The following is a 24,683-nucleotide window of genomic DNA, read 5'->3' on the forward strand; positions in this document are numbered from 1 at the left end:
TGGGTGCAGCACACCAACATGGCACAAGTATACATATGTAACAAACCTGCACGTTATGCACATGTACCCTAGAACTTAAAGTATAATAAGAAAAAAAAAAAAAAGAAACATCTACAAATCCAAACTGAGGAACATCCTAAAATTACTGATGAGTACTCCTCTAAAGTGTTAAGACCATGAAAGACACAACGTAGTTAGGTCAAATTACAGACCTGGGCATTTGGTCAAGTAAAGTCTTACATCTATATTTTAACTTGTAAAATACTTGCCCAGAACTTTTTTTTTTTTGAGACAGAGTCTCGTTCTGTCACCCAGGCTGGAGGGCAGTGGTGCAATCTCAGCTCACTGCAAGCTCTGCCTCCCGGGTTCACGCCATTCTCCTGCCTCAGCCTCCCGAGTAGCTGGGACTACAGGCAGCCGCCACGCCCAGCTAATTTTTTTATATTTTTAGTACATACAGCGTTTCACCATGTTAGCCAGGATGGTCTAGATCTCCTGACCACGTGATCGGCCCACCTCCGCCTCCCAAAGTGTTGGGATTACAGGCGTGAGCCACCGTGCCCAGCCTGACCCAGAACTTTTTATCATCATGCCCTCACTTCAATTTGAATAATGTCCCAACTGGGCATGGTGGCTCATGCCTGTAATGCCAGCACTTTGGGAGGCCGAGACAGGCAGATCACTCGAGCTCAGGAGTTCAAGACCAGCCCGGGCAACATGGCAAAACCCTGACTCTACAAAAAATACAAAAATTAGCCAGCCACGGTGGTGTGCATCTGTAGTCCCAGCTACAAGGGGGGCTGAGGTGGGAGGATCACTCGAGCCTGGGGGACGGAGGTTGTAGTGAGCTGAGATCGCGCCATTGCACTCCAGCCTGGGTGACAGAGACCCTGTCTCAAAAAAAAAAAAAAAAAAAAAGTGAGGCCTAGGCAGGAGGATCACTTGAGGTCAGGAGTTTAATACCAGCCTGGCCAACATGGTGAAATCCTGTCTCCACTAAAAACAAAAAGTGAGCCAGGCGTGGTGGCATATACCTGTAATCCCAGCTCCTCAGGAGGCTGAGGCAGAAGAATTGCCTGAACCTGGGAGGCAGAGATTGCAGTGAGCCAAGATTGTGCCACCGTGCTCCAGACTGGGCAAAGAGCAAGACTCCGTCTCAGGGGGAAAAAAAAAAAGAGTAATATCCCTCTGGCCCCCTACGTAAGAAACTACGAGAAAATTTTAATCTCAAGAAAATGAAGCTAAATTGGCAAAAGATTGAGACCAATTAACTATAGTATAGCTTTATATTTCATGAACTCTTTCTTTACTTTGGTGCCAGTAAAGGTCCTCACAGGAAGAGTCCCCACTGGACTTCTGATATTAAATCCTGGAATCCTTCCTGAGCCCCACAGGACCTCAGTGGTCACTCTCCTCGCCTTAAACAAGTCCCAGGGACTCTGTCTTCCCTCAGCTTGGTAGTTACTACTGCCCACCCACCCAATCCTTTGAGGTTAAGGTCCCACAATACTGGTTACTAAGAGAGACACGGTCCTCAGTTTCCCCAGTTTTCAGTGTTTTAAAGCCAAAATAAAGACCCTTTAAATGTTAAAGGTTTTCTGGTCATCACTTTGAAGAAATAGGGAGAACCAAAAAAGTTTAAGAAATCAGTTTTTACAAATCTTAATGCACTTTTACACATGCATAATGTATATTTTATTGTTCCTAATTCCCTTGCTGATATATGTAAAACAATGATAGAGGAGAAAGCCTTTGGAGCAGGGAGACCTGGTTCAAAACCCAGCCTAAGTGCTTATTAGCTGCGTGACTTAGGATAAAGATTCACCTCTTCCAGTCTCAATTTCCTCAATTATACATTGAGAATAAAATCTACCCTTAGTCCATAGGATTGTTCTGAGAAGTCAGTTAAATGACACAGCAGCTATAAAGCACCTAACGAGGCCAGGCATGGAATAGCTACCTACTGGTATAGTACCTATTGGTATGGTACCTATTCCACACCTGGTCTCTTTAGGTGCTTTACAGCTGCTATGTCATTAACCCATCTGGTAATCTGGTAAGGCACCTTTAATAAAGTATTGAGAACTCGATAACTCCCTGCATTTCCCTTCTACCTTTCGTACCAACAAGACAAGAACCACACTTCACTCTCAGCTGTCATATCCATCTTTGCCTCAGTTACTGACATCATTATCTTCTCTCCCTAAACTTTCACTGCAACGTACTTAAATTCTTTTTGGAAATATATAAGATACCAGTGGTTCCCTGTATCTTCCTATAAAAATAAGGATACCACCCATTGCACTTAGTTTTGAGAACAAATACAAGATTATACAGGTTGAACTACTGTGAAATTTTAGTGTGTTATTAAGTGCAAAATGGTGAAATGCTGAGGCTTCTTAAAAACTCAGACTGTCTGTACTTCCAAAACTATCACCAGCTAAGTAATAAACATTTTATATATCATAGCAGATCATTTTCTTCTTTTCTTCTACTGTTTAAATCAACTTTTAAAAGGGCTGAACATTTTACAGAATTAGCCAGAAGCGACCTCTCTCTTCACCTTATGCTTTAACCAGATGCCAAGCTCAAGTAAGAGCTAAGTAATAATCAAGGATCACATCTTGTTAAACTTGTCATGCACAGATAGCATGTCTGAAAATAATCACATTTTAAAATAAATCTAAAATATTATTCTGAAAAGTATAACTTTGAACACCTGGTAATAGTTTTAAAACCATACGCTGTCCCTCCTAAAGTCCTACCTGAAGGAAACAACTGTCTCAGAAGATCCAAAACGTTGATATATTAAAGAGTAATGAGTTATTTGTAACAATATGTCAGAATTTTAAATTCTGAAATAAACGAAAAATGACTAAGAATGTACTACGGAGGTATATTATAACACCTGGGTTTTAAAACATTCTTGAGGGTCATTTCAATGTCTAACCCCAAATTCTAAAAACATTATTATAATATCATTTCACACATAAAAATACAAGATTTCACACATATCTATGATTATAAAGATTTCAGCTAATTAAGAACATATAAAAATGTCCATACCATATCACGGTGCTCCAAGTTAACCCCACATTTCAGTAGTTCTTCTACGATGTGTACATGCCCTTCTTTCGATGCGGATATAAGTGCTGTCCAATTATCCTTGAACACATATTTTAAAAGTTATCATTTTCAAACCAAAAATAACACTTCAAAGTAAGGAAAACTAAATTTCACCTTACATACCAAATGATCATACCAAGTTGACATGATGTGACCCATGCTAACTAAACTACTCTACAGTCACACTGAAGCTCTCTTAAGAATCCATCTGTCCACTTGCATCACTAAAAATGGGGTAAACATGGTTTTATAACTGCTTGTTCAGTCTTCTCACTGGACTTCTAATCATATACTGTGGTTTTTAAAAATGAGAAAAGATGATCATCAAAACCTCAAAGCTAATCCTCATGGCTAGCCACCATTACCATAATTTAAATTCAAATTAAAGAGACTGTAATCAGATTTAAAAGCACATTCACAGACTACCAGACTACAGAAATCTCAAATGTTTAGACACAATGTGATAAAGAAAAGAACTATTCTCCTTTATTTTTTAAACAAAGGATATAAGCATCTTATGTTAACTTTTATTCCTAACTATAATCATTCAATTAAGAAACAAAATAGATGTAGCTGTGTGACCCTCAAAAGCAATTCCAAAAACACAGGGAGAATCAGAGGAAATGTAACCGTGTGGAACGTCGATTTACCCCTCAGAGGTGGTATCAGAAGGGACCATATATTCAGGGCCATTATCATATGTAATGATATTCATAATAAGTTACCATTGTGGGGAGTTAGCTAACATGACTCCTATGTGGATATCTTCCAGGCAGACATTTAACTGTATGTACACATGCTCTCTATTCAGCCAGTCTCATCCATATAAAAAAACCAAAGAGCTGAGATCCTTCATTGAAAGTAAAAATTTCTCTCCTGTATTACTCCTTTAAAAAAACACTGATACAGCCCATTAGGCAAAGTTGAAATATATGTAAAAGTTTTAATTATTACTTTTGAATCACTTCTGAAAAACAAAAAACATAGCAAAGAAAAGAGTGAGCAAATAATGAGTAAATTATTTAATATATACCAAATCTTCCAGATTGCAGTTAGCTCCATTCTTAATTAATTCCTTCACTATTTCTAGATTGCCTTGTTCAGCAGCTATCATCAGTGGAGTCTGGCCACACTAGAAAATTTAAAGGACACAGGCAACTTATCAAGATATGCTACTTTTACTAAAACATCACAGTTAAATATACCAAACATTTTCATGAATGTATGTTAAGCATTGGTTAGTTGTGTTTACTATATTTAATTTAGAAATCGCTTTGAACTTTAAGCTGCAGTTTAGTAATAATTTAAAAGTCAAAGAAAAAATAAATATAATTTTTCTTCCCACAGTATTAACAATCTGTTTTTGGCCCTGCAAATTCATTTAAAGCAAGTAAATATGAATAATACTGGGATTTGGAATGCAATTACTGAAATATACATAAAATTTCAGAATACTTATGGTAGCCAAATTCTCTAACAATACAGGTAGAATACGATCTAGAATGTGTTTTTAATTACATATAGATGTTTTGTCTGAAATAGGACCATAAAAAGAAAAGTCAAATAATGTACAACCAGGTGCTATGTATAATACACATATGTAGTTTTTTAAAGCCTTCTCTTAGAAACTTAGTTCACTAAACTAAATAAAGCTCCTACTAGTGAAATCAGTGTCCCAGCCTTCGGGTTAAAAATGAGTCCCAGGAGTACAGAGACGATGCTCCCTCAGCCCTGGAGACAAGGGCAGGGCTCAGGCAGCTAGGTACCTGGACAAGTCACCCCTACCAGCAAGCCTCATCTACTGCAAGTGCAGTCAAAAGTTATCAATTTCTGTAAGTGCCATGACAGGAAACAGATCGGCAAGAACCAGGTTAGGCCGGGCGCGGTGGCTCAAGCCTGTAATCCCAGCACTTTGGGAGGCCAAGGTGGATGGATCACGTGAGGCCAGGAGTTCAAGACCAGCCTGACCAACATGGTGAAACCCCGTCTCTACTAAAAATACAAAAAATTAGCCAGACATGGTAGCACACACCTGTAATCCCAGCTACATGGGAGGCTGAGACACGAGAATCGCTGGAACCTGGGAGGCAAAGGTTGCAGTGAGCCAAGATCGTACCACTGCACTCCAGCCTGGGTGACACAGCAAGTCGTGTCTCAAAAAAAAATTAAAATTTTTCAAAAAAGGAAGTACCAGGTTAAAGAGTGATGATACTAAAGGTACTGAGACACACTAAGGCATATGAGAAAAATGTACACCAAAAATTAAGTTTAATTATGCAAACACTTAAACACCTACTTACTACATGTATAATAGAATGGAGGGAAATGTCTACGATTCTTTTAAATGCCCACCTGACATTATTCCTCGGCTTAAAACCCTTCGATGTTTTCCCATCGTTCTTTTGGATAAGAACCAACATCCTTACCCATGCTGACACAAACCCTGAGTGATGCGGAGCAGGACATGTGCCTGGCTCTCGACCCAGTCTGTGCCACCTCCAGCCTCAACGTGCCCTCCTGCTCATTCCCACCTCCTTACTGATCCCCTATAATTTACTTCTCCTATACTAATCCTCGTTTGTAACCACATTTTTATTGTGTGATTTTAACAACTGATTATTTCTGTCTCCCCTAAAGGCCAGGAAACATGTCTGTTTTGCTTATGGGTTTAAAACTATATACCCAGTGTGAGGGACAGTGACTGCCACACAGGTATCCAAATATTTGCTGAGTAAACGAGTGAGCAAAGTCTCAAAGAATTTAAAATTCTATTAGGCACAAAATCCAAATAAGCAAAGAGTTATAACGATTAGCAAAATACAACAGATGCTATTATAAGAATAATACAAGTAAGGATTTAAACACAAACACTGGTTTAAAGTTCAAATATCGGTCACATTAAATACAGACATTCCTATGTAAGGATGGATGCTAAATTATATGTGGTAGCCACATGTCATCCAACCATGGTCATTAGGGAATGACGCATTACACATAAATAGATTTTCTGGGTGAAACAATTTATCTTCTCAACATTAAAGCTGATTATAACTTTTATGATAATCATCATTCTAAAAAGTTATGCACGTACTGCTACTTGTTAAACAGATTACCTGAAACATTACATTTATAATTCTGAGTCATAACTACCAACATCAATTACTTTGCCATGCATGCCTCTGTCAGCTCTAGGTTCTTTGGTATACATTCTACAGAACTGTCCTTCCTTCTAATCTACTGGGATACAAGTCAGGTATCAAAGTCATTGGTAAAATATGTAAATTAAAGCAACAGACTCTAAATCCACAGTCCTGAGGATACATCAATTTTACATCACAGTTTTCAAAATTATAATTCCAAAGACTCAGGGAAGTTTTCTGTTTACTCTCTGGGTCACAGTTACATTTCAGATGCTCACATAGAGAAGTGTTTCTAGATAATGAGAGAAAAACATAATATAAATGTTTTAATAATATAAATGTTATAAATATATAACATAATATAAATGTTATAAATATATAACAGAATATAAATGTTATAAATACATACAACACAAGTAGGAAAGATGGTATAAATTTGATAGCCTAGAAACACGCCAAATGGAAGACCTGAATTGTCATTATCTTTTCTTGCAGAAACTATTAGTTGTCTACCCAGTATGTAGACAGACAGGGCTTGTTGGGGGTGGCAATGAGCTCAGCTGAAAAAAAAATGCCCAGTGTTCAGCCTCACTTGCACCTGGAAATAATCCCACAATGGTGCCCTGGCGAGCTCTCCCAGGAAAGCTCTGTCAGGGACTAATTCTACTGGTCTGTGCCTTTTCCTTCTTCTTGGCCGAACTGAGACACAGTGCTGGAGCTTTTGAACATGACGGATGTGATGCAATAGGCACACAGTGAGGACTGGAGAGAAAGGAAGGAGCCTGGGTTCTTGAGGATATCCTGAAGCCATCATATTAGCCTTGAAATGGCTCATCTAGCTTGTCATAATGAGAGAAAAGCAAAACCTTAATTTGTCTAAATCACTGTCTTGAGAGCTGTTCCATGCAGTATAAAGCAATTCTTAACTGATGCACCTTTTGTATCTACACTATCCAAAAAGATAATGACTTTCAGGAAAGGCTGCCATAAAGTTTTACAGGACCCCCAAAAATAGAACGATTGTTACTTTAAAAGTTGGGCCTGAAAACAAAGCCTACCTTTGGATTCTCCAAGTTCTTGCTTAACCAGTCTAGTAACTACAGTTGTAGAGATAGAGTAACTTATATCATGAAAACTTTCATTTTTCTACTTGAAAATGAATCAATAAAGATCCTTTCCATACCTGACCCACACATCCCAGCAAATTCCATGCCTATCTCCTTCCAGAAAACACAGGATTACATAATCCACATAAACCCTGCTCTACTACTTATAGTGACCTCAAGCCAAAACACACCAAAAACAAAACAGAACACTATGCACCTACTGAAATACTGGACTTTATCTCAGCTTCCCAGAAGACTACAATGCAAAAACAGCTACTATTCAAGCATCTTTTTGCTCTTCCCAATTTCCAGATTCCCATTTCTACTTATTTAAGTGTATGAAACCTAAATAACCACTGTTTTTGTTTTTGTTTTTTTTAAAGCAGTCCTTTTTTTATAAAGAGTTTCTACTTCTTCCAATAACTATAGTGAAACTAAAATATTTTGAAATCCTCCTTTGAAATTTCCTTTAAAGTCTATTTACAGACCAGGCGCAGTGACTCTCATGTCTGTAATCCTAGCACTTTGGGAGGCTGAGGCAGTAGGATCACTTGAGCCCAGCAGTTGGAGAATAGCCTGGGCAAAATTGTGAAACTTCATCTCTACAAAAAAAAAAAAAAAAAAATTTTAATGAGCCAGGCGTGGTAGCACACGCCTGTAGTCCTAGCTACTCGGGTGGCTGAGATGGGAGGATTGCTTAAGCCCAGCAGGTCAAGGCTGCAGTGAGTTGGATCATGCCATTACACTCCAGCCTGGGCAACAGAGCAAGATCCTGTCTCAAAAAAATAAAATAAAATAAAGTTTACTCATAAACATAGAGCAAATTCCATTGCTTAAAGTCTCAGTTCATTTTCTTAAACAGGAGAAAAATGACCAGCCTCAACACTATCCCCTTATACCAAGGAGAGCTGAGAGTGACTGTCTGTTCCTTTCAAAATAAAATAAAATAAAACGCTTCGCTACTCTACAAAGGACAAAGATTTGCCATCACTGAAAATATTCATAGGCCAAAGATTTCTCTAGTTTATAAATAAAGCAATAAAAGGAAACTAGAATTCACTGTTTGTGGCCAATTATATGCTAATAAGCACAGTATCAGGCAATTTTACCCCTTTTTAAATTTGTTTATTTTATATTTCTTAGAGATAGGGTCTCAGTCTGTCACCCAGGCTGGAGTGTAGTGGTGCAATCATAGCTCACTGCAGCCTTGAACTCCTGGGGTCAAGCGATCCTCCCACCTCAGCCTCCCAAGTAGCTAGGTCTAAAAGGTGCCACACATAGCTAATTTTTTTAGAAGTACGGTCTCACTACAGTGCCCAGGCTGGTCTCAAACTCCTAGGCTCAAGAGACTCAGCCTCTCAAAGTGCTGGGATTACAGGTGTGAGCCACTGCATACAGTCTACCCACATTATTTTAATTGATCTAATACTTAAGAATCTTTCTCAAAACTGATAACCAAAACACATTAACATGAAGTTACATAAATATAAAATGAGAGAAAAGGGGAAAAAATACAAACAACTTTTTGTAATTCTATAAAAATTACATTTTATCAGAAGTTGTAAAAGCAAAATGCTAAAAAAAAAAATACCAGCTTTTACACTGAGCCATAACTGAATAAGCCTAGGTGGTTTCAAATTATCACTTTAAAACTCCAATTTAAATTGATACAATATGAAACTGGATATGTTAATATCCATTAAATGCTTATCTCGCATGATGCTAAACTAAGCTCTATGCCACTATGCTTTACTCCTTACAGCAATAAGATCAATTTTACGCTTACTGATGTGCTATCTTCTCCTTCCGAGTGAAGCTGTTTTCTCAGCATTCCCTAGACAAGTGTCTCTGAAGTAAAATTTAATGTTTTCAAACTATCGTATGGTTATTCCAAATATGCTAACATACGCTAACAAAATGACTACTTCTGTAATAATTTTATAACAATTAACCTCCAATGATAAGTATCTTATCTATGTATAACAATTTTTGACTATTCATAATCATAGAAGGGGGTAATGATGTTAACTAATGAAAATATATTTTGTTCAATATAGAAACATTGAAAATATAGGCATTACCATTAAATAAACTTTATTCTGAAAACTCACAGAAAAAACATAGAGCTTAAACCGATTATAATCTGCTTAAAGTCAAATCGAGCAAAGTTCAAATATGGACTCTACCAAATAATACATTGGATAGGAAACTGAGTAATTCGGTCATTTACCCATAAATAAAGATACATAACAGTATTAATCTTTATACAGTTGCTATGCAAGTTAAATGAGCTAAGATATAGAAAATATATACCAGAATATTTGCATAAGTATTCAATAAAAACATTAGCTAGCATAGTATTATTGTAATAACAACATTTTTGTATCAACATTTCCTTAACGACTGAGTTAACATTAAATGAAATTAGGTACCACAAGTCAGAAAAAGTAATAATAAAGTAATTCCTAAGTCAATTTAGCAGCTTTAAACACATTTATACGTCAGGCATGATGCCTCACGCCTGTAATCCCAGCACTTTGGGAGGCTGAGGCGGGCAGACAGATTGAGTCAAGGAGTTCAAGACCAGCCCGGGCAACATGGCAAAACCCCATCTCGGCTAAAATACAAAAAATTAGCCAGGTATGGTGGTGCACACCTGTGTCCCAGCTACTTGGGGGGCTGAAGCAGAAGGATCGCTTAAGCCTGAGAGGTCAAGGCTGCAGTGACCCGATTCTGCCACTGCACTCCAGCCTGGGCAATGGAGTGAGATCCTGTCTAAAAACAAAAAACAAAAGCAAAAACACGTATAATATTTGCACACTCATGTTTATAGCAGCATTATTCACAACAGCCAACGGATGGAAGCAACCCAATTTCTAGCCACAGATGAATAAATCAAGAAAATGTGCTATGTACATACAATGAAATATTATTCAGGCTTAAAAGGAAGGAAATCCTGTTACATGCTATAACGTGAATGAACCTTGAGGATATTATGCTAACTGAAATAAGCCAGTCACAAAAAGACAAACAGTATGTAAGTCCAATTACATGAGGTGTCTAAATAGTCATATTCATACAACTAGAAAGTAAAATGGTCACTGCCACGGTTTAGGGAGAGGGGGAAAGGCAGAGCCGTTGTTTAATAGACAGAATTTTGATTTTGCAAGATGAAAAAGTTCTGGTAGGCTGGATGGAATGGTCATGCCTGTAATCGCAGCACTTTTGGGAGGCCGAGGCGGGCGAATCACTTGAGGTCAGGAGTTCAAGACCAGCCTGACCAACACGGTGAAACCTCATTTCTACTAAAAATACAAAAAATTAGCCAGGTGTGGTGGCACACGACTGTAGTCCCAGTTAGGAGGCTGAGGCACGAGAATCACTTGAACTCGGGACGGAGGTTGCAGTGAGCCGAGATCACACCACTTCAGTCCAGCTAGGGCGACAGCAAGACTCCGTCTCAAAAAAAAAAAAAAGAAAAGAAAAGAAAAGGTTCTGGAATCTATTACCCAACAATGGAGAAATACTTAATACTCCTAAACTGTATCCTTAAAAATGGTTAAGATGGTAAAGACGTAAAATTTTATATTATGTGTTTATCACAATAAAAAAAAAACTTTTTATATGTCTACACAAGATATATATGTAAGCAAATATATACAAACACATACATATATATACATACACATATAGTGTAAAGTACAAAGTCACTCTTTATTCATCTTATCTACTGGCAAGAAATATTATACTCTTGAAAACACATACAGTTCTAAGAGACAGGGTTGTTTTCCTTAAGTTTTGTAAAACAAACACATACCCTGACACTCACAAAATTTACACAAAACTGTATTACCACCTAAAATGTCCTGCCAAATAATAATAGCTTGGCTTGCCAGGCATGGTGGCTCACGCCTGTAATCCCAGCACTTAGGAGGCTGAGGCGGGCGGATCACGAGGTCAGGAGATGGAGACTCATCCTGGCTAACACGGTGAAAACCCGTCTCTCCTAAAAAAAAAAAATTAGCCAGGAGAGGTGGTGGGCACCTGTAGTCCCAGCTACTCGGGAGGCTGAGGCAGGAGAATGGCATGAACCCAGGAGGCGGAGCGTGCAGCGAGCCGAGATCGCGCCACTATACTCCAGCCTGGGTAACAGAGCAAGACTTCATCTCAAATAATAATAATAATAATAGCTTGGTTTTTCATAATGAACTAAGATACACATTTTTTAACTCATAACATTGAGGAGAAATATCTCATTTCAGTTAATGTTTATTAATGTGTTACTAAATATAATACCTAACCTATTTAACTCTCTAATAAAGATATAGGGTTTTTAAAATCCCACAGTGTGTGGGACAAACAATGGAGGAAGATAGTTGGAGCTCATTAAAGAAAGTATTTCAACAATCCCTGATTTTGTCTGGTTAATCAAGATCAGGTCCAGATGATCTCTAAAGTTTCATAGAAGTACATGATTTCAGTAATCAAGCTTCCTGAATATACATTATTCCATCAGTGGAAAAAAAATCAATAAATCTAAATTCAATAGTCAATCATTTATATAAGTTAAAATGTACTCCAAAAACATGGATTTGAAGTACTTTTAACTATAAGACATTATATCATAAGTACAGTGCAATATTACTAAGGGTTAGAACTACCTATTTCTTACACACTTCTATACGTAGTAGGTAGTCAACAAATATTTGTGAAAGAATGTAATTTTGCAAACTTGGTCTTACCTCATTTCTCTCATCTACGTCTTTGCATTTTTCAAGAAGAGCTTTCAGAGCAGGAATGTTTTCTTCCTCTACATAATTTATTACGCTCTGTGATATCAAAACTGACATTTTCACAGAAAGCTGCAGTTAACTTTATTTGAATACCTGTTAAATTAGACAAAATACATATAATTTACAATCAGAAAAAAATTAAGTTACTATTAAATACAATACCCTTCTTAACATTAACCACATCCAAGGACACCTCCAGTGGCAAAGTGAAGACACGGCTTCCAACAGCTCCCATAGCTCAGGTGTCAAAAAGCTGCCAAGATGTCTCTTAGGTTCACGCTCACCTCCATCTTAACTTATCCAAACACCAAACTCCAGATCCATCCCCAAACCCTCCTCATCACCACTCTAAAATGCCTCCCTGCTCCTCCTGCTGTCACCATCCCAGTAAACGGCAGCTGCAGGTCCATTCTTCCAAGGCCAAAAACCTTGGAAATGTTCACGACTTACCTCTTCCTCTTACACACTACACTCAATCTATTAGCAGATCCTTTTGGTTCTACCTGTAAAACACATTTCACATCTGACTACTACTCACCACTTCCATCACCGCCACCCTGGACGAGCCACTGTGACTCATCTGCACCACTGTCATTGCTTCTTAACTGGCCTCCCTGCCTCCACTTGACCTGGAAGAGTGGATTTTAAATGGTCTCACTGCAAATAAATAATTAAGTATGTGAGGTGATGAATATGTTAATTAGCCTCATTTGATCATTCTACAATGGATACATGTATCAAAACATCACATTGTACCCCATAAATATATAAAATCTGTCAATTAAAATTACATTACTTTTTTTAAAACTTTAACATATATCAGAATCACCTGAAGAGCTTTTAAAGCAGATTCCTGGGCCCCACCGTCAGAGATTCTGACTCAGCAGGCCTGAGTGGGGCCCCTTACTCTGCATCTTTATCCAGCTCCCTGTGACACTGACACCACTGAGGAAGAACCACAATGTGGGTAGTACTAAGTCAGAGCATGACCTCTTTTATTCGAAGCCCTCTAAGGGCTTCTCAGAGTGCTCAAGATAAAATCAAATGTTTTTACCTTGGCCAAGATAACTCTAAGTGGCAAGCATCTGACCTGTGTTACACCTGTGACTGTAGCTCCTACCACTCCTTCTCACCCTTCTGGCTGCCTGGCCATGCTGAGCACCTGTCCCACCTCACCAGGCCTCTGTGCTGCTTTTCTGTCTGCCTAAAATTATCTTCCACAGGACATGCACATGGCTCATGCCCTGACCTCCGTCAGGTCACCTGGTTAGAAAGTCTCACCTGATGTGGGATGTCAGGGTACCGACCCCACACAGGCTTCACTGTCGCCCTGCACTCTCAACCCTTTGCCCTGCTTCCACCGCTCTCCGTAGCACTTGCCATCATCCAAAAAATGACATATTGTTCGCTGACTGTCTGTCTACCATAACTACACTTTAAGTTTCAAAGGAGTAGAAATTTTATTACTGGACATCCAAATGCAAATAAACAAACCTCAATCCATACTTTTTACCACACACAGGTGCTAACTCAAAATTCACCTAAATATAATGTCTGAAAGCACAAAACTTCTAGAAGAAAACATAGATAACCTTAGTGACCTTAGATTAAGGAAGATTTGATATAACACTAAAAGCATGGTGCATAAAAAAAGAAAACTGATAGACCAGAGTTCGTCAAAATTGAAAACTTTTGCTGTTATGAAAATGAAATTGTTTGGGACTGATGAGTCCTTTTTTCCTTCCTTTTCCTCTACCCTTGAACAGGACTGTCTGTAACTGATACCCCATGCCCGTTCCCCAACTCTACGTTGGAGCAGATAACTTGTCTCTTGGGGTTCCCAGGTGGAAAGGAATCATGCCTCCAGATGGACTACGCCCAGAGCCTCTCACACCTGATTTAGATGATGGGATTTAAATGAGACTGTGGACTTTGGGTTGACGCCCAAATGAACTGAGACTTTTGGGGAGGCCTTGGGGTGGAATGAATATGTTTTGACATGGGAAGGAAATTTATCTCTGGGGACCAGAGGGCAGAAACTATCGCGCTCTAATGATTCTACTTATACAGCATTCTGGAAAAGGAAAACTGCAGGGGCAGAAAAAAGATCGGGGCTGTCAGGGTGTAAGGCAGGGGAATGAGATAGCTACAAAAGAGTACAAGAGAATCTGGCGCGTTAACGGCTGTTCTATATCTTGACTGTGGTGGCAGTTACACAATCACTCATTTGTCAAAATTCAAATCTGTCCATTAAAAAGGGCGAATGTTATTATATGTAAACCACAAATCAGTATACCTTACTTTCAGGGAGTATATATTCAGAGCAACTTGAATTCATACTCCTGGGTTGAAAAACTTTTATTTTAAAACATGATGTTATTTGATCCCATAGTTTCACTTCTAGGAATTATTCTAAAAACATGAGAAACATGAACAACATTTTAAGATTTTAAGTAAAACAATTTTATCCTTACAAACAAAATCTTAGAAATGGATATTATATAAACTATAAAATTATAAAAATTCACAAAGCGGGATAACATACAGTCATCAAAATGTCTCAAAAAATGTGTTACAGAAAAATGCTCATGATAGCAGAAGTGGGGTAAAAGATTAAGAGCTATATATACAGCATCTCAGCTATTTTAAATATATACATGTTTAAATACTGGAAATAAAAAAAGAATAAATGGTGATGGGCATCAGTGTAATTTTTATTTCCTTTAAAACCTTTATTTCCTACATGTTCTGGAATGTGACGCTTCTCTCATTAGAAAGCAGTGAGGCTTTTTATTAGCAGTCACCACCAACACTCACCTTCACTTGTTCCTACTCCTTCTAGGATCAAGCCTAAGACCTCCGTAGGGCTTGCTGGATCTGGCTCTCCCTCTATATCAGCCCCAGCTCACCCCACAGCCCAGCCAAGCAGAAGAACTCAAATTCACCACACTCCCCCAGTGCTGCTCCACACTCCTGCCTATGCTCAATGTGCTCCTTCCATGTAGAACACCATTCTCATCTCCACTCTACCAAGGCATCCATGGCCCTCTGAGTCACACAGCTACCATTTTTCATCTAGTTAACCCCCTAAAGTGTGAGATCACCCAACTCCACACTCAGTGCCTTAGTTTAGGCCTACACCATCTATACTAATCAAGACCCCTAAGGTTGCAAGAAACTAATTTAAACTAGCTTAAGCAAAACAGAAAAATGTATTTGAAGGATACTGGTTTATTTCCCATAACCATACTACGGGAAGAGTGGGTGCCACTGGACCTCAAATGCCAGGAGGATTCTCTTTCTCTACCGGCTTAATCTACTTTCATTCTAGACCAACTACTTCTACAGAAAGGGAAATATGGCTTCCCACAACCATCCAGCCTCAAATTAGATCGTTTATCTATTTTTTGAGACAGGGTCTCACTCTGTCACTCAGACTGGAGTGCAGTAGCACGATCAAGGCTTACTGCAGCCTTGACCTCTGGGGCTCAAGCGATCCTCCCACCTCAGCCTCCTTAGTTGGGACTACAGGCGCACACCACCATGCCCAGCTAATTTTTGTATTTTTTTTAGAAATGAGGTTTCACCATGTTGCCCAGGCTGGTCTCAAACTCCTGGGCTCCAGTGATCCGCCTGCCTCTGCCTCCCAAAGTGTTGGGATTACAGGTGTGAGCCACCGCACCTGGCCTAAATCAGATAGTCTCTAACACCAGAGAAAGCAGGATATTCTTTGTTCCCAGATCCAAAGTCCCAGAAAAGGGCTCTGACTGCCCAGGCTGGATCTGTTGCACACCCAGAACCAATCAACTAGAGACACAAAGTTGGGAGGGGGTTACGAGGTCACACCATATTGGCACTGCTTCCAGAAAACAGTAAACAGTTGTAATCTAGGCATCAATCCTGAAAACGTCTACTACACCATCTCTTACCCAGATCAATGTGACAGGCCAGCAAACTTTTGCCTCCTCTCTCCAGTCCCGCCCTCTGTAATCCATTTGCTACACTGAAGCAACAGTGAACCTACAATACATTTTTCTTAAAACCAAGGTTGGGGGGACAGATGACAGCTTTACTACTTACAAGTTATTCAAGGAACTTACACCTTCTAGGGCTTTCAAAGCCATTGTAAAGATGCAAATACGCAATTCCTACGGAAAGCTTTGCTCTCCATAGAGCAGAAAACTCCAGAAGTTCAATTCTTGATTATAATGAGGGCATGCAGATCCTCCACAATCTGGCCCCATCTTACCATTCCAGCCTCATCTCTTTCTCCCCTCCCCAGCCCCATCCCTCCCACCATTTACACAGTCACATCTAACTTCTGGCTCCAGCCAGACTGATCTACTTGCAGCTCCTTCACTGCCCCACACTTTGTTCTTTCCAGACCTTCGCACTTAATGCCCCCTCTGCTTAGCAAGTCCACTCTCCACGTATGCATGCCTGGACAGCTCCTACCAATCCTTAAGAACATGGCTCTAACAGATCTTCTGGAAGCCTTCACTGACTGGCTGCTTACCCCAAGCTGGGCCAGGCCCTGGGCTCCTCCACACCTGTGTATACATACAGTCAAAGACTGCTCACATCACACTCAACTCTCCTCTTCATCTCATTTTACTTACTCTCCACATCTCCCTTAGACTAGAAGTTCTGGCAGCAGGATCTGCTTTATATCTAGCACAATGCCCACACAACAGGGGGTGAGAGAGAAAAGCAGCCCCTGACTGTCGGAAACTGACCTGGCACGCACAGCCAGACTTGGTGTGCTAACGTAAATGCAACAATTTCAAAGAATGCCAACATCAAACAAGGTCACTCTCTCACCAGGATATGAAGACAAAAATAAGACTACTCTGGAATCATATCTGAACAGACAAAAACATGAACATCACCCAAACCACAAAATGCTCAAACATCTTCCTATCCTGGCTAATATGAAGGATTGCTGCTTCTTTATCAACTACAGCTTTAGCCTTACTCCGTACCTCTCGCCTTTTCGTTAAGATTTTAAATATCCAATTGCAGAATTCCCAGTCCTCCTGCTTCCTGAAGCACCCAAGACTAAGCAAAGCTTTGCTTCCTTGAACTCTTCCCCGAATCACCTAACATCATCTCGACTCTTCTAAGTGCTTTCTAACAACCTCTTACAGAGACCCCCATCGTTCCCTAGGACAGGCATTCTCCATTGCAGGGAGTTAATAAGACCAACTTTGTTCAACTAGAGGTACGGTCCTGGCAGTCTTTGACTAGAAGGCATTGACAGTGTTTAATAAATTTCACTGAATAATCTATTATTAAATGTCATGTTTGTAAGCACATATGTAAGTACCTAGAAATTACAAAATAAAATTTGAACATTAAATCCACATCTGTTGATACAAACAATAGTAAAACCAACGACACACTGTCATGTTAAAAAGTATGTGTGTAGTATAATGCTATTTGATAAAATAAATAAGACCCCCATATATGTATCTATCCAGTGTGTACACATGAACAAAAAGAAAAGCGTGGAAGGACACACAGCTGGCTGTAAAATTCATTATCTTATCATGTAGGACTAAAAGAAGGAGATAATTAGCTTTGCCTTTACGCATCTTTGTGCTGTATTGTTTTACTTGATACGTCTACATTCATTTTCATTAGAAAAAAAATGTTTCATCACAGGTGGAAAACTACAGCTTCTCGTCTTTCACATTTCAGTTTCAATGTTCACTTCCAAAAGGCCTTTCGGCTTAAAACGAAGCTGTCTAGTGGTCAAAAGTATGGACAGACTGCCTCGGTTTGACTCCTGACTTTATTGCTGACCATTATATCATCTCGGGCTTGTTTCTTTTTTTCTTCTTTAATTTTTTAACTAATACATAATAACAGTACATATTCACAGGGTATGTGTAATATTTGGATTACATGCATATGATGTGTGATGATCAGAGTATTTAGGATATCCATCACCTCAAACATTTATCATTTCTTGGTGGTGGGAACATCTCAAATCTTATCTTCCAGCAATTTAAAACATACAATAAAAAATAAAATATACAATAAACTGTTAAGTATAGTACCGTGCTGCTGAACACTAGAGCTTATTCCTTCTACCTAACTGTATGTCTGTATTCATGAACCAACCTCTCTTTATCACTCCCTGTCCCCTGGGCTAGTTTCTTCATCTCAGGGTCTGAGTTTCCCCATCTTCAAATAACTGCACAATTACATGCAATGGGATTAAAATAATACCTTACCCATATGAAGCCAATAAATTAGCTGTTTTACATAATAACAATATGATCATTTCTTAACCACCCTTTCTTGGTAGACTCTCAATACCTGGATTGTTCTCTATTATGGAATCATTTTTATTCCTTCATAAAACTTTACTAAACTTGTAACTTACATATTTACCTTTTTTACATTTGTTTTTTTTTTTTTTTTTTTTTTTTTTTTTTTTTTTTTAGCTACACCTGCTGGAATGGGACATAGTTACCTCATTAATAGTTTTGTCTCTAGGCCGGGCGCGGGCTCAAGCCTGTAATCCCAGCACTGTTGGGAGCCGAGACGGTGCGGAATCACGAGTCAGGAGATCGGACCATCCTGGCGAAACGGTGAACCCGTCTCTACTAAAATACAAAAAAAAATTAAGCCGGGCGCCGGGCGGGCCGCCTGTAGCCCAGCTACTCGGGAGGCTGAGGCAGGAGAATGGCGTAAACCGCGAGGCGAGCTTGCAGTGGAGCCTGAGATCTTGGCCACCTGCACTCAAGACCGGGCCGACAGAGCGAGACTCCGCAAAAAAAACAAAAAAAAAAAAAAAAAAGTGTCTCTCCACTAGGAATAAGCTCATAAAAAGAAGGATTATTTTCTTTTGTTCTATACCAAATACCATACAAGACACTATATTTCTTAAATAAATGGACATCAGTTGAATCTAATGTCCACAGCATTTTCTGTCTAATGGGAATATAAGGCTATACATTCTTTTGCACAATTAGCAGAAAAATGAATGTCTTGCCACCCGTTTTGAAAATGACAGAGGTAGCCAACAGCAATGGCGGAACAAAAAATTTATGTTGCAGTAAGCTCATTTTTAGAACTTGCCAATTTAATAGGCAAAATCTCTAAATGTATTCAAAATGCTTTCACCAAAAGGCCAATCGGTTAACAGATGCACCCTATAACTTTTCTCCGGTTACAGACACAGTGTATGAAAGCAACGACAGTGGCCATGCTGCCCCATGCTTACTTCTTATCCTCCAGATATGACACAGTAAGTTCCTGAATGTGGCCCCTCCCATGGTTCACCTATCTCCAGCCCCTCTTTTCCTCCTCCCACTTAAGTCTCCAGCAATGATCATCCCTATGCAGTCCCCAGAGCCTACCCTGGTGCTGACATTCCTGGGCCAGGGTGGCAGCCCTTTGCCCCCTCCACACAGAGGCCTAAGTGGTCCTCCTGAATCGTGTCTTCTTACGACCATTCTGTGCTCAAAACACCCCAACAGTTGTCCTCTCACTCAAAATAAAATCCCAGATCCCTACCATGGCCGACAAGGCCCTGCTTGATCTATTCCACCCCTTTCCCACCTCCCTAAGCTCAACTCTTCCTGCTCCTTCTCCTTGACTCTGCTCAGGCCACAATGACTTTCTGTACATATGTCACCTGGTCAGAGCTTCTCTGACCACCGTGTATAAATGGTGTATAAAACAGCCCTCTCCCCTCTACTATATCCCCCTCTTCCATGGCCCTACTTTAAAGGTCTTCCTTATAACACCTAGCATCACTCCACATACCACATACTTTGTTTTTGGTCTGCTTCCCCTAGCCAAACAAATGTAGCTCAATAAGAATAAAGACTATCTCTGTTTTGTTCACTGCTGAATCTCCAGCACTTAGAGAAGTGCCTGGCACACCACAGAGCCCAGGATCGGTAGAATGAATGGACATGCCCACGCTGATCCAACTACCTGGAATGCCTGAGCAACGTAAACATTCTTAACAAGCCAAAACACATCCTTCAAAACCCCACTCGCGGGTCACCTTTAAACTACCTTATGTATATATATGTATGTATGTATGTATTTAGTTATTTTTATTGAGACAGGGTCTGGCTCTATTGCCCAGGATGGAGTGCAGTGGCACATTCACAGCTCACTGTAGCCTCAAACTCCTGGACTCAACTGATCCTCCTGCCTCACCCTCCCCGAGTAGCTGGGACTACAGGTGCACACCAACACACCCAGATAATTGTTTATATTTTTAATTTTTGTAGAGACAGGTCTTGCTATATTGCCGAGGCTGCTCTTGAACTCCTAGCCTCAAGTGATCCTCCTGCCTTAGCCTCCCAAAGCACTGAGATGACAGGTGTGAGCCTGCATGCCCGGCCTTGAACTAATTTATTAAGGGCTGTCTCTCTCCTTCATTCTTATATCTCCAGAACTTATTACAGATCTAGAACAGCTAGAAACTTAATAGATAACTGTCAAATTGAATAACTGTGTAGGTATGCTAAAGATACCTCTTCTGGAGGACTTTGCCCACCCACAGCCCCTGCTACCCTCAACAGCCATGTTCTCTAGCATCAGCCATACTCAGGGATGGGCATATGATCTGTGGCATGAAACTGTTGAAAAAGATAAGCTGGGCCAATCAGACTCCTATCTCTAGAACTGGGAATTAGAAACCAGAGACTGGGCCAATCAATACAGGTCACATATAAAATGATACAGTTCTGAGACATCCAATCAGCAAAGAGAGAACACAACAGATATGAACAGAAAAGAGACTCCTCCTAAGTAAGAGAACAAATGTGGCCCCTAAAAGGAGGTCAGGGCTGCAATGAGCCAAGATCACACCACTGCACTCCAGTCTGGGCAACAGGGCCAGACTCTGTCTCCAAAAAAACAAAAAACAAAAAAGTTGCCCCAGGGAGATGTAGAAAATGGAGCTACCTGGGATCCTGACTTCTGACTCTCATTCAATCCCATAATCTCCTTTTCCTTGAAGTAAAAGATTTAAGTTTCTGTTCTTTGTCTTCTAAACAGTCCTGACAAATACAGCAGCACATAAAATGGAGAAACTGACAGTTCTTGAGCAAAACCAGGAAGAAGGGGATGGCACATTCATACATGATCCTATAAAAATTAATCTGGCAGTGTACGTGACCCAGACTGGAAAAAAACACAAAGAATCAGGGCCCTAGATGCCAGTCGAGGAACCACCAAACAGACAGTACACAGGAGAGGCAGTGGGAATAGAGAAGAAATGAGAGATATTAACTTGAAAAATATAAAATCCCCAATATTTGAATTTTCTGACCTACCAAAATATCCAGAAGAGATATTCTGGATACAAAGATAAAACTAACTATGTGACTGGGTGGAAAAGAAAAGAACAGGTGGAAGATGACCAGATGCCCAGCATAGGTGACTGAAGAATGGAGCTGCCCTTAACAACAACAACAACAACAACAACAACAACAACAACAAAACAGAAAAACAGGAGAAAGAGTAGACTTTCCTCTACTTAGTTATGCCTCCTCTCTTCCCTCCCACCACCCCAGCTGGGTGAATGGGGTTATGGGGTGGTTTGGCCAGGCTGAATTTGAAGTGTCCCAAAAGAGCTAAGTTGGAGAAATCCACCCAATACTTGGAAAAATACATCGTTCACACTGTGTGTGAATCATCTGGAAATTATTCACATAAAGGGTGTAGAACAAGGATTCTCAAACTTGTGTGCATCAAAATTATTTGGGAAGTTGGTCAAATACACATATCCCTTGAGCTCCTCCCGGGAGAATCCCATTCCCTAGATCTGGGGTGGTGCCCAGAAACTGACATTTTAACTAGCACCCCAAAATGATTCTGATGAAAGTAGTCCATGCTAGTAAAGCTAGAACAGAACAAAGAACACGCCTGGCCACGGCATTTCCCAACCTGGGCTCTGCACTCGGCACACCACGGTGGTTTAAAAAGGTCTGGTCCTCAGTGTTGTCAAAATGTGGACAGGAACGAACCTGAAGGGGTGATTCCCGAGCCACACCTCAGGCCGAAGGAATGGGAATCTCTAAAACGCTAAGAAATCTACATTTTTAACAAGCGCCCATAGGGAGCAGATATGACTGCATAAATAGTAATTCAAAAAAAAATTATTCATCGGTTTAAACCTGTCAACTTGAAAGAATAAAAAATTCAACATTACAAAGTGATGAAGAAATTATTTCCCTATAAACAAATCTTGGAGGGGTGGAAATCAATGGCTTGCACTATTTTGCCAGGCGTTTAAAAGCCTGCACAGGACAATGGAGCAATGGAGCCCACGATAAAAGCAAGGGAGAAACCACCACCTCCGGGCCCGTGGAAGCCTAGGAAGAGGAACCTAGAACGATTAGCGGTACCAGCTAAGGGGGCTCTCAAGGTGGTGGATGTGCCAGAGGCTGCTTGGCAAAAGAAAAAAAAAACGGTTTTACCAACACCCTTCACCCCAACCCACCCAAGGGGCCCCGAGGAGACAGACCACCTGAGACTCCAAGGTCGGAGACCTTCCCGGCGCTCCAGCAAAAGCGGACTCGCCCCGAAAGCCGGGGCCCGAGCGTCTGGGGCCCGCGCCAGGCCCTCCCCCGGACCCCGTCCCGAGCTCGCCCCTCCCGCGCACTCTCCAGCTATCCCACCTCCCCGCCCGGCTCCCCCCGCCCGGCCTCGCCCCCATCTCCTCCCCAATCCCGCGGCAAAGCCCCACGACCGGCCTCCACACTGACCGTCTCCCAACCTGGTCCTCGGCTCCGGCGGAACGGGCCCACTTGGCTGCAGGCGATGTTAGAGCACGGGAAAGCAAGAGACGGCGACTGCAAGCAAGTCGCCCTCACCACACCCGGCGGCCATATTCTTCCCTCTCCGCGAACTGACAGATCACGTGTCCTGGGTAGGGGCGGGACTCCGGGTTGTCACGCCCCCTGGGCGTGAAGGGGAGGGGCGTAGAGCAGGCGGGGCTGGAGGGGCCGCGGGGCGGGGACACCCGGGACCAGCGCCCTAGGCAATGTTTTTCACTGTCATTGTCACTCTTATTACAGTTAATTTATTATCCCTATTTGCCACTATATCAACCTTATTCAGAGAAATAAACATCAATTATAACTTCAGAAGACACTGCACAGACATGAGAAGTGAAAGCCGGCTCAGCAGCCTTCTTCCGGATCCAGGAGCGAGACCTCCGCCTTCCACGGGGCCTGTGGTTCACACTCCTGGCCTTCCAGGTCTCCCACCACCTCCCCTCACCTCCTTCAGCCTCCACATTCCTAGGCCTTGCTGCCAATAAGCGTCAATCTTGATTTTTGAAAAAGTCCAAGGATGATTGCGACGCACCTACCGATATGTCAACCTGCAACTCAGGAAAGAGCCAGTAAGGAGCCTGACTTCATCAGAAGTTGGTGCGGACTGGGGACAATGGCTCACACCTGTAATCCCAGCGCTTGTGAGGCCAAGGCGGAGGATCACTTGAGCTCGGGAGTTTGAAACCAGCCTGGGCAACATGGAGAGACCTCGTCTCTACAAAAAACAAAATACGAAACTGCAAAACTTCGCCAGGCGTGGCGTGGCAGGACGGCTTCATCAGAAGTTGCCAGCGAGGAGCATGGACGGCTTCATCAGAAGTTGACATGACCCTTGTAAGCCAAAAATAAAATCCTAAGGCCTCCCAAACGTCTGCATGGACCCCTCTTCTCTGCCAAGGGCATTCCAGAGTTAACCTTAACATCTAGTTCAGGCCATAATGGAAGAGGGAGTCAGGCCTCTTTATATCCCTCCAGCATTAACATCAATGCAGACATAAAGTCTGGTAAGAAACATTGACAGTCTATTCTCTCTGAAGCCTGATACTCCAGGCTTCACCTGCATAATAAAACCTCGGTCTTAAAAAGTAAAGTCTTAAAAAGTAGAAAGTAAACCCCTTCTACTGATAACAATTCTTTCAACCAATTGCCAATCAGAAAAATTTTAAATCTACCTATGACCTGGAAGCACCCCTCCCTTTGAGCTGTCCCGCCCTCCATGGAACCAGTGTAAATTTTACATGTATCCATTGATGTATTATGCATCCCTAAAATGTTTAAAAGCACGCTGTACCCTGACCCCCGTGGGCACATGTCCTTAGGACTGCCTGAGAGTATGTCACGGGTGCTCCTTAGCATTGGCAGAATAAACTTTCTTAATTGACTGAGACTGTCTCAGATATTTTGGGTTCATACCCTCCTGAAATAAGGCAAGAATACTCTCACACATACAACGAAGCCCTAAATGGTGTGATTTCTTTGGTAATGGCTTTGCTAAGGGCAGCCACTGTTGTGAACAGGGTGGGGTGGGGAGGGGGTGTTGGAGGTATGGTGAGATATAAGGATGAAGTCGACCTTAGAGTAGGGGAGAGAACAAGGACACAGGTTAAATGTGCCTTCTTTAACACAGCCTTTCTGAGTCCCGACGCTGTCCCAGGCACTGTGCAGTATGAAGGTAAGCACGGAGAATGAAATGGCCAACTCTGT

The 24,683-nt window shown here is 41.1% G+C and overlaps 1 protein-coding gene across 8 annotated transcripts in view; it reads right to left on the reverse strand.

Annotated features, from left to right (window-relative positions):
• Positions 1–23,049, reverse strand: part of KIDINS220 (kinase D interacting substrate 220) — a 118,618-nt gene extending 95,569 nt beyond the window's left edge. For 6 of the 8 annotated variants that reach the window (XM_017853448.1, XM_017853459.1, XM_017853415.1 and 3 more), the window contains exons 1-5: positions 22,908–23,049; positions 12,704–12,794; positions 12,115–12,258; positions 4,160–4,258; positions 3,067–3,165 (exon numbers count right to left, since the gene is read on the reverse strand). In XM_017853448.1, coding sequence (XP_017708937.1) covers positions 3,067–3,165; positions 4,160–4,258; positions 12,115–12,222 — 306 coding nt within the window. In that variant the 5' untranslated portion in view covers positions 12,223–12,258; positions 12,704–12,794; positions 22,908–23,049. Of the gene's footprint in view, positions 1–3,066; positions 3,166–4,159; positions 4,259–12,114; positions 12,259–12,703; positions 12,795–18,646; positions 18,669–22,907 lie in introns of those variants that run through there. The other 2 variants (XM_017853414.1, XM_017853417.1) reach the window with 2 other exon arrangements.
• Between the last annotated feature and the right edge of the window lie 1,634 nt (positions 23,050–24,683).

This window comes from Rhinopithecus bieti, unplaced genomic scaffold (genome assembly GCF_001698545.2).
Source record: "Rhinopithecus bieti isolate Rb0 unplaced genomic scaffold, ASM169854v2 scaffold_1530, whole genome shotgun sequence".
Lineage (NCBI taxonomy): Eukaryota > Metazoa > Chordata > Mammalia > Primates > Cercopithecidae > Rhinopithecus > Rhinopithecus bieti.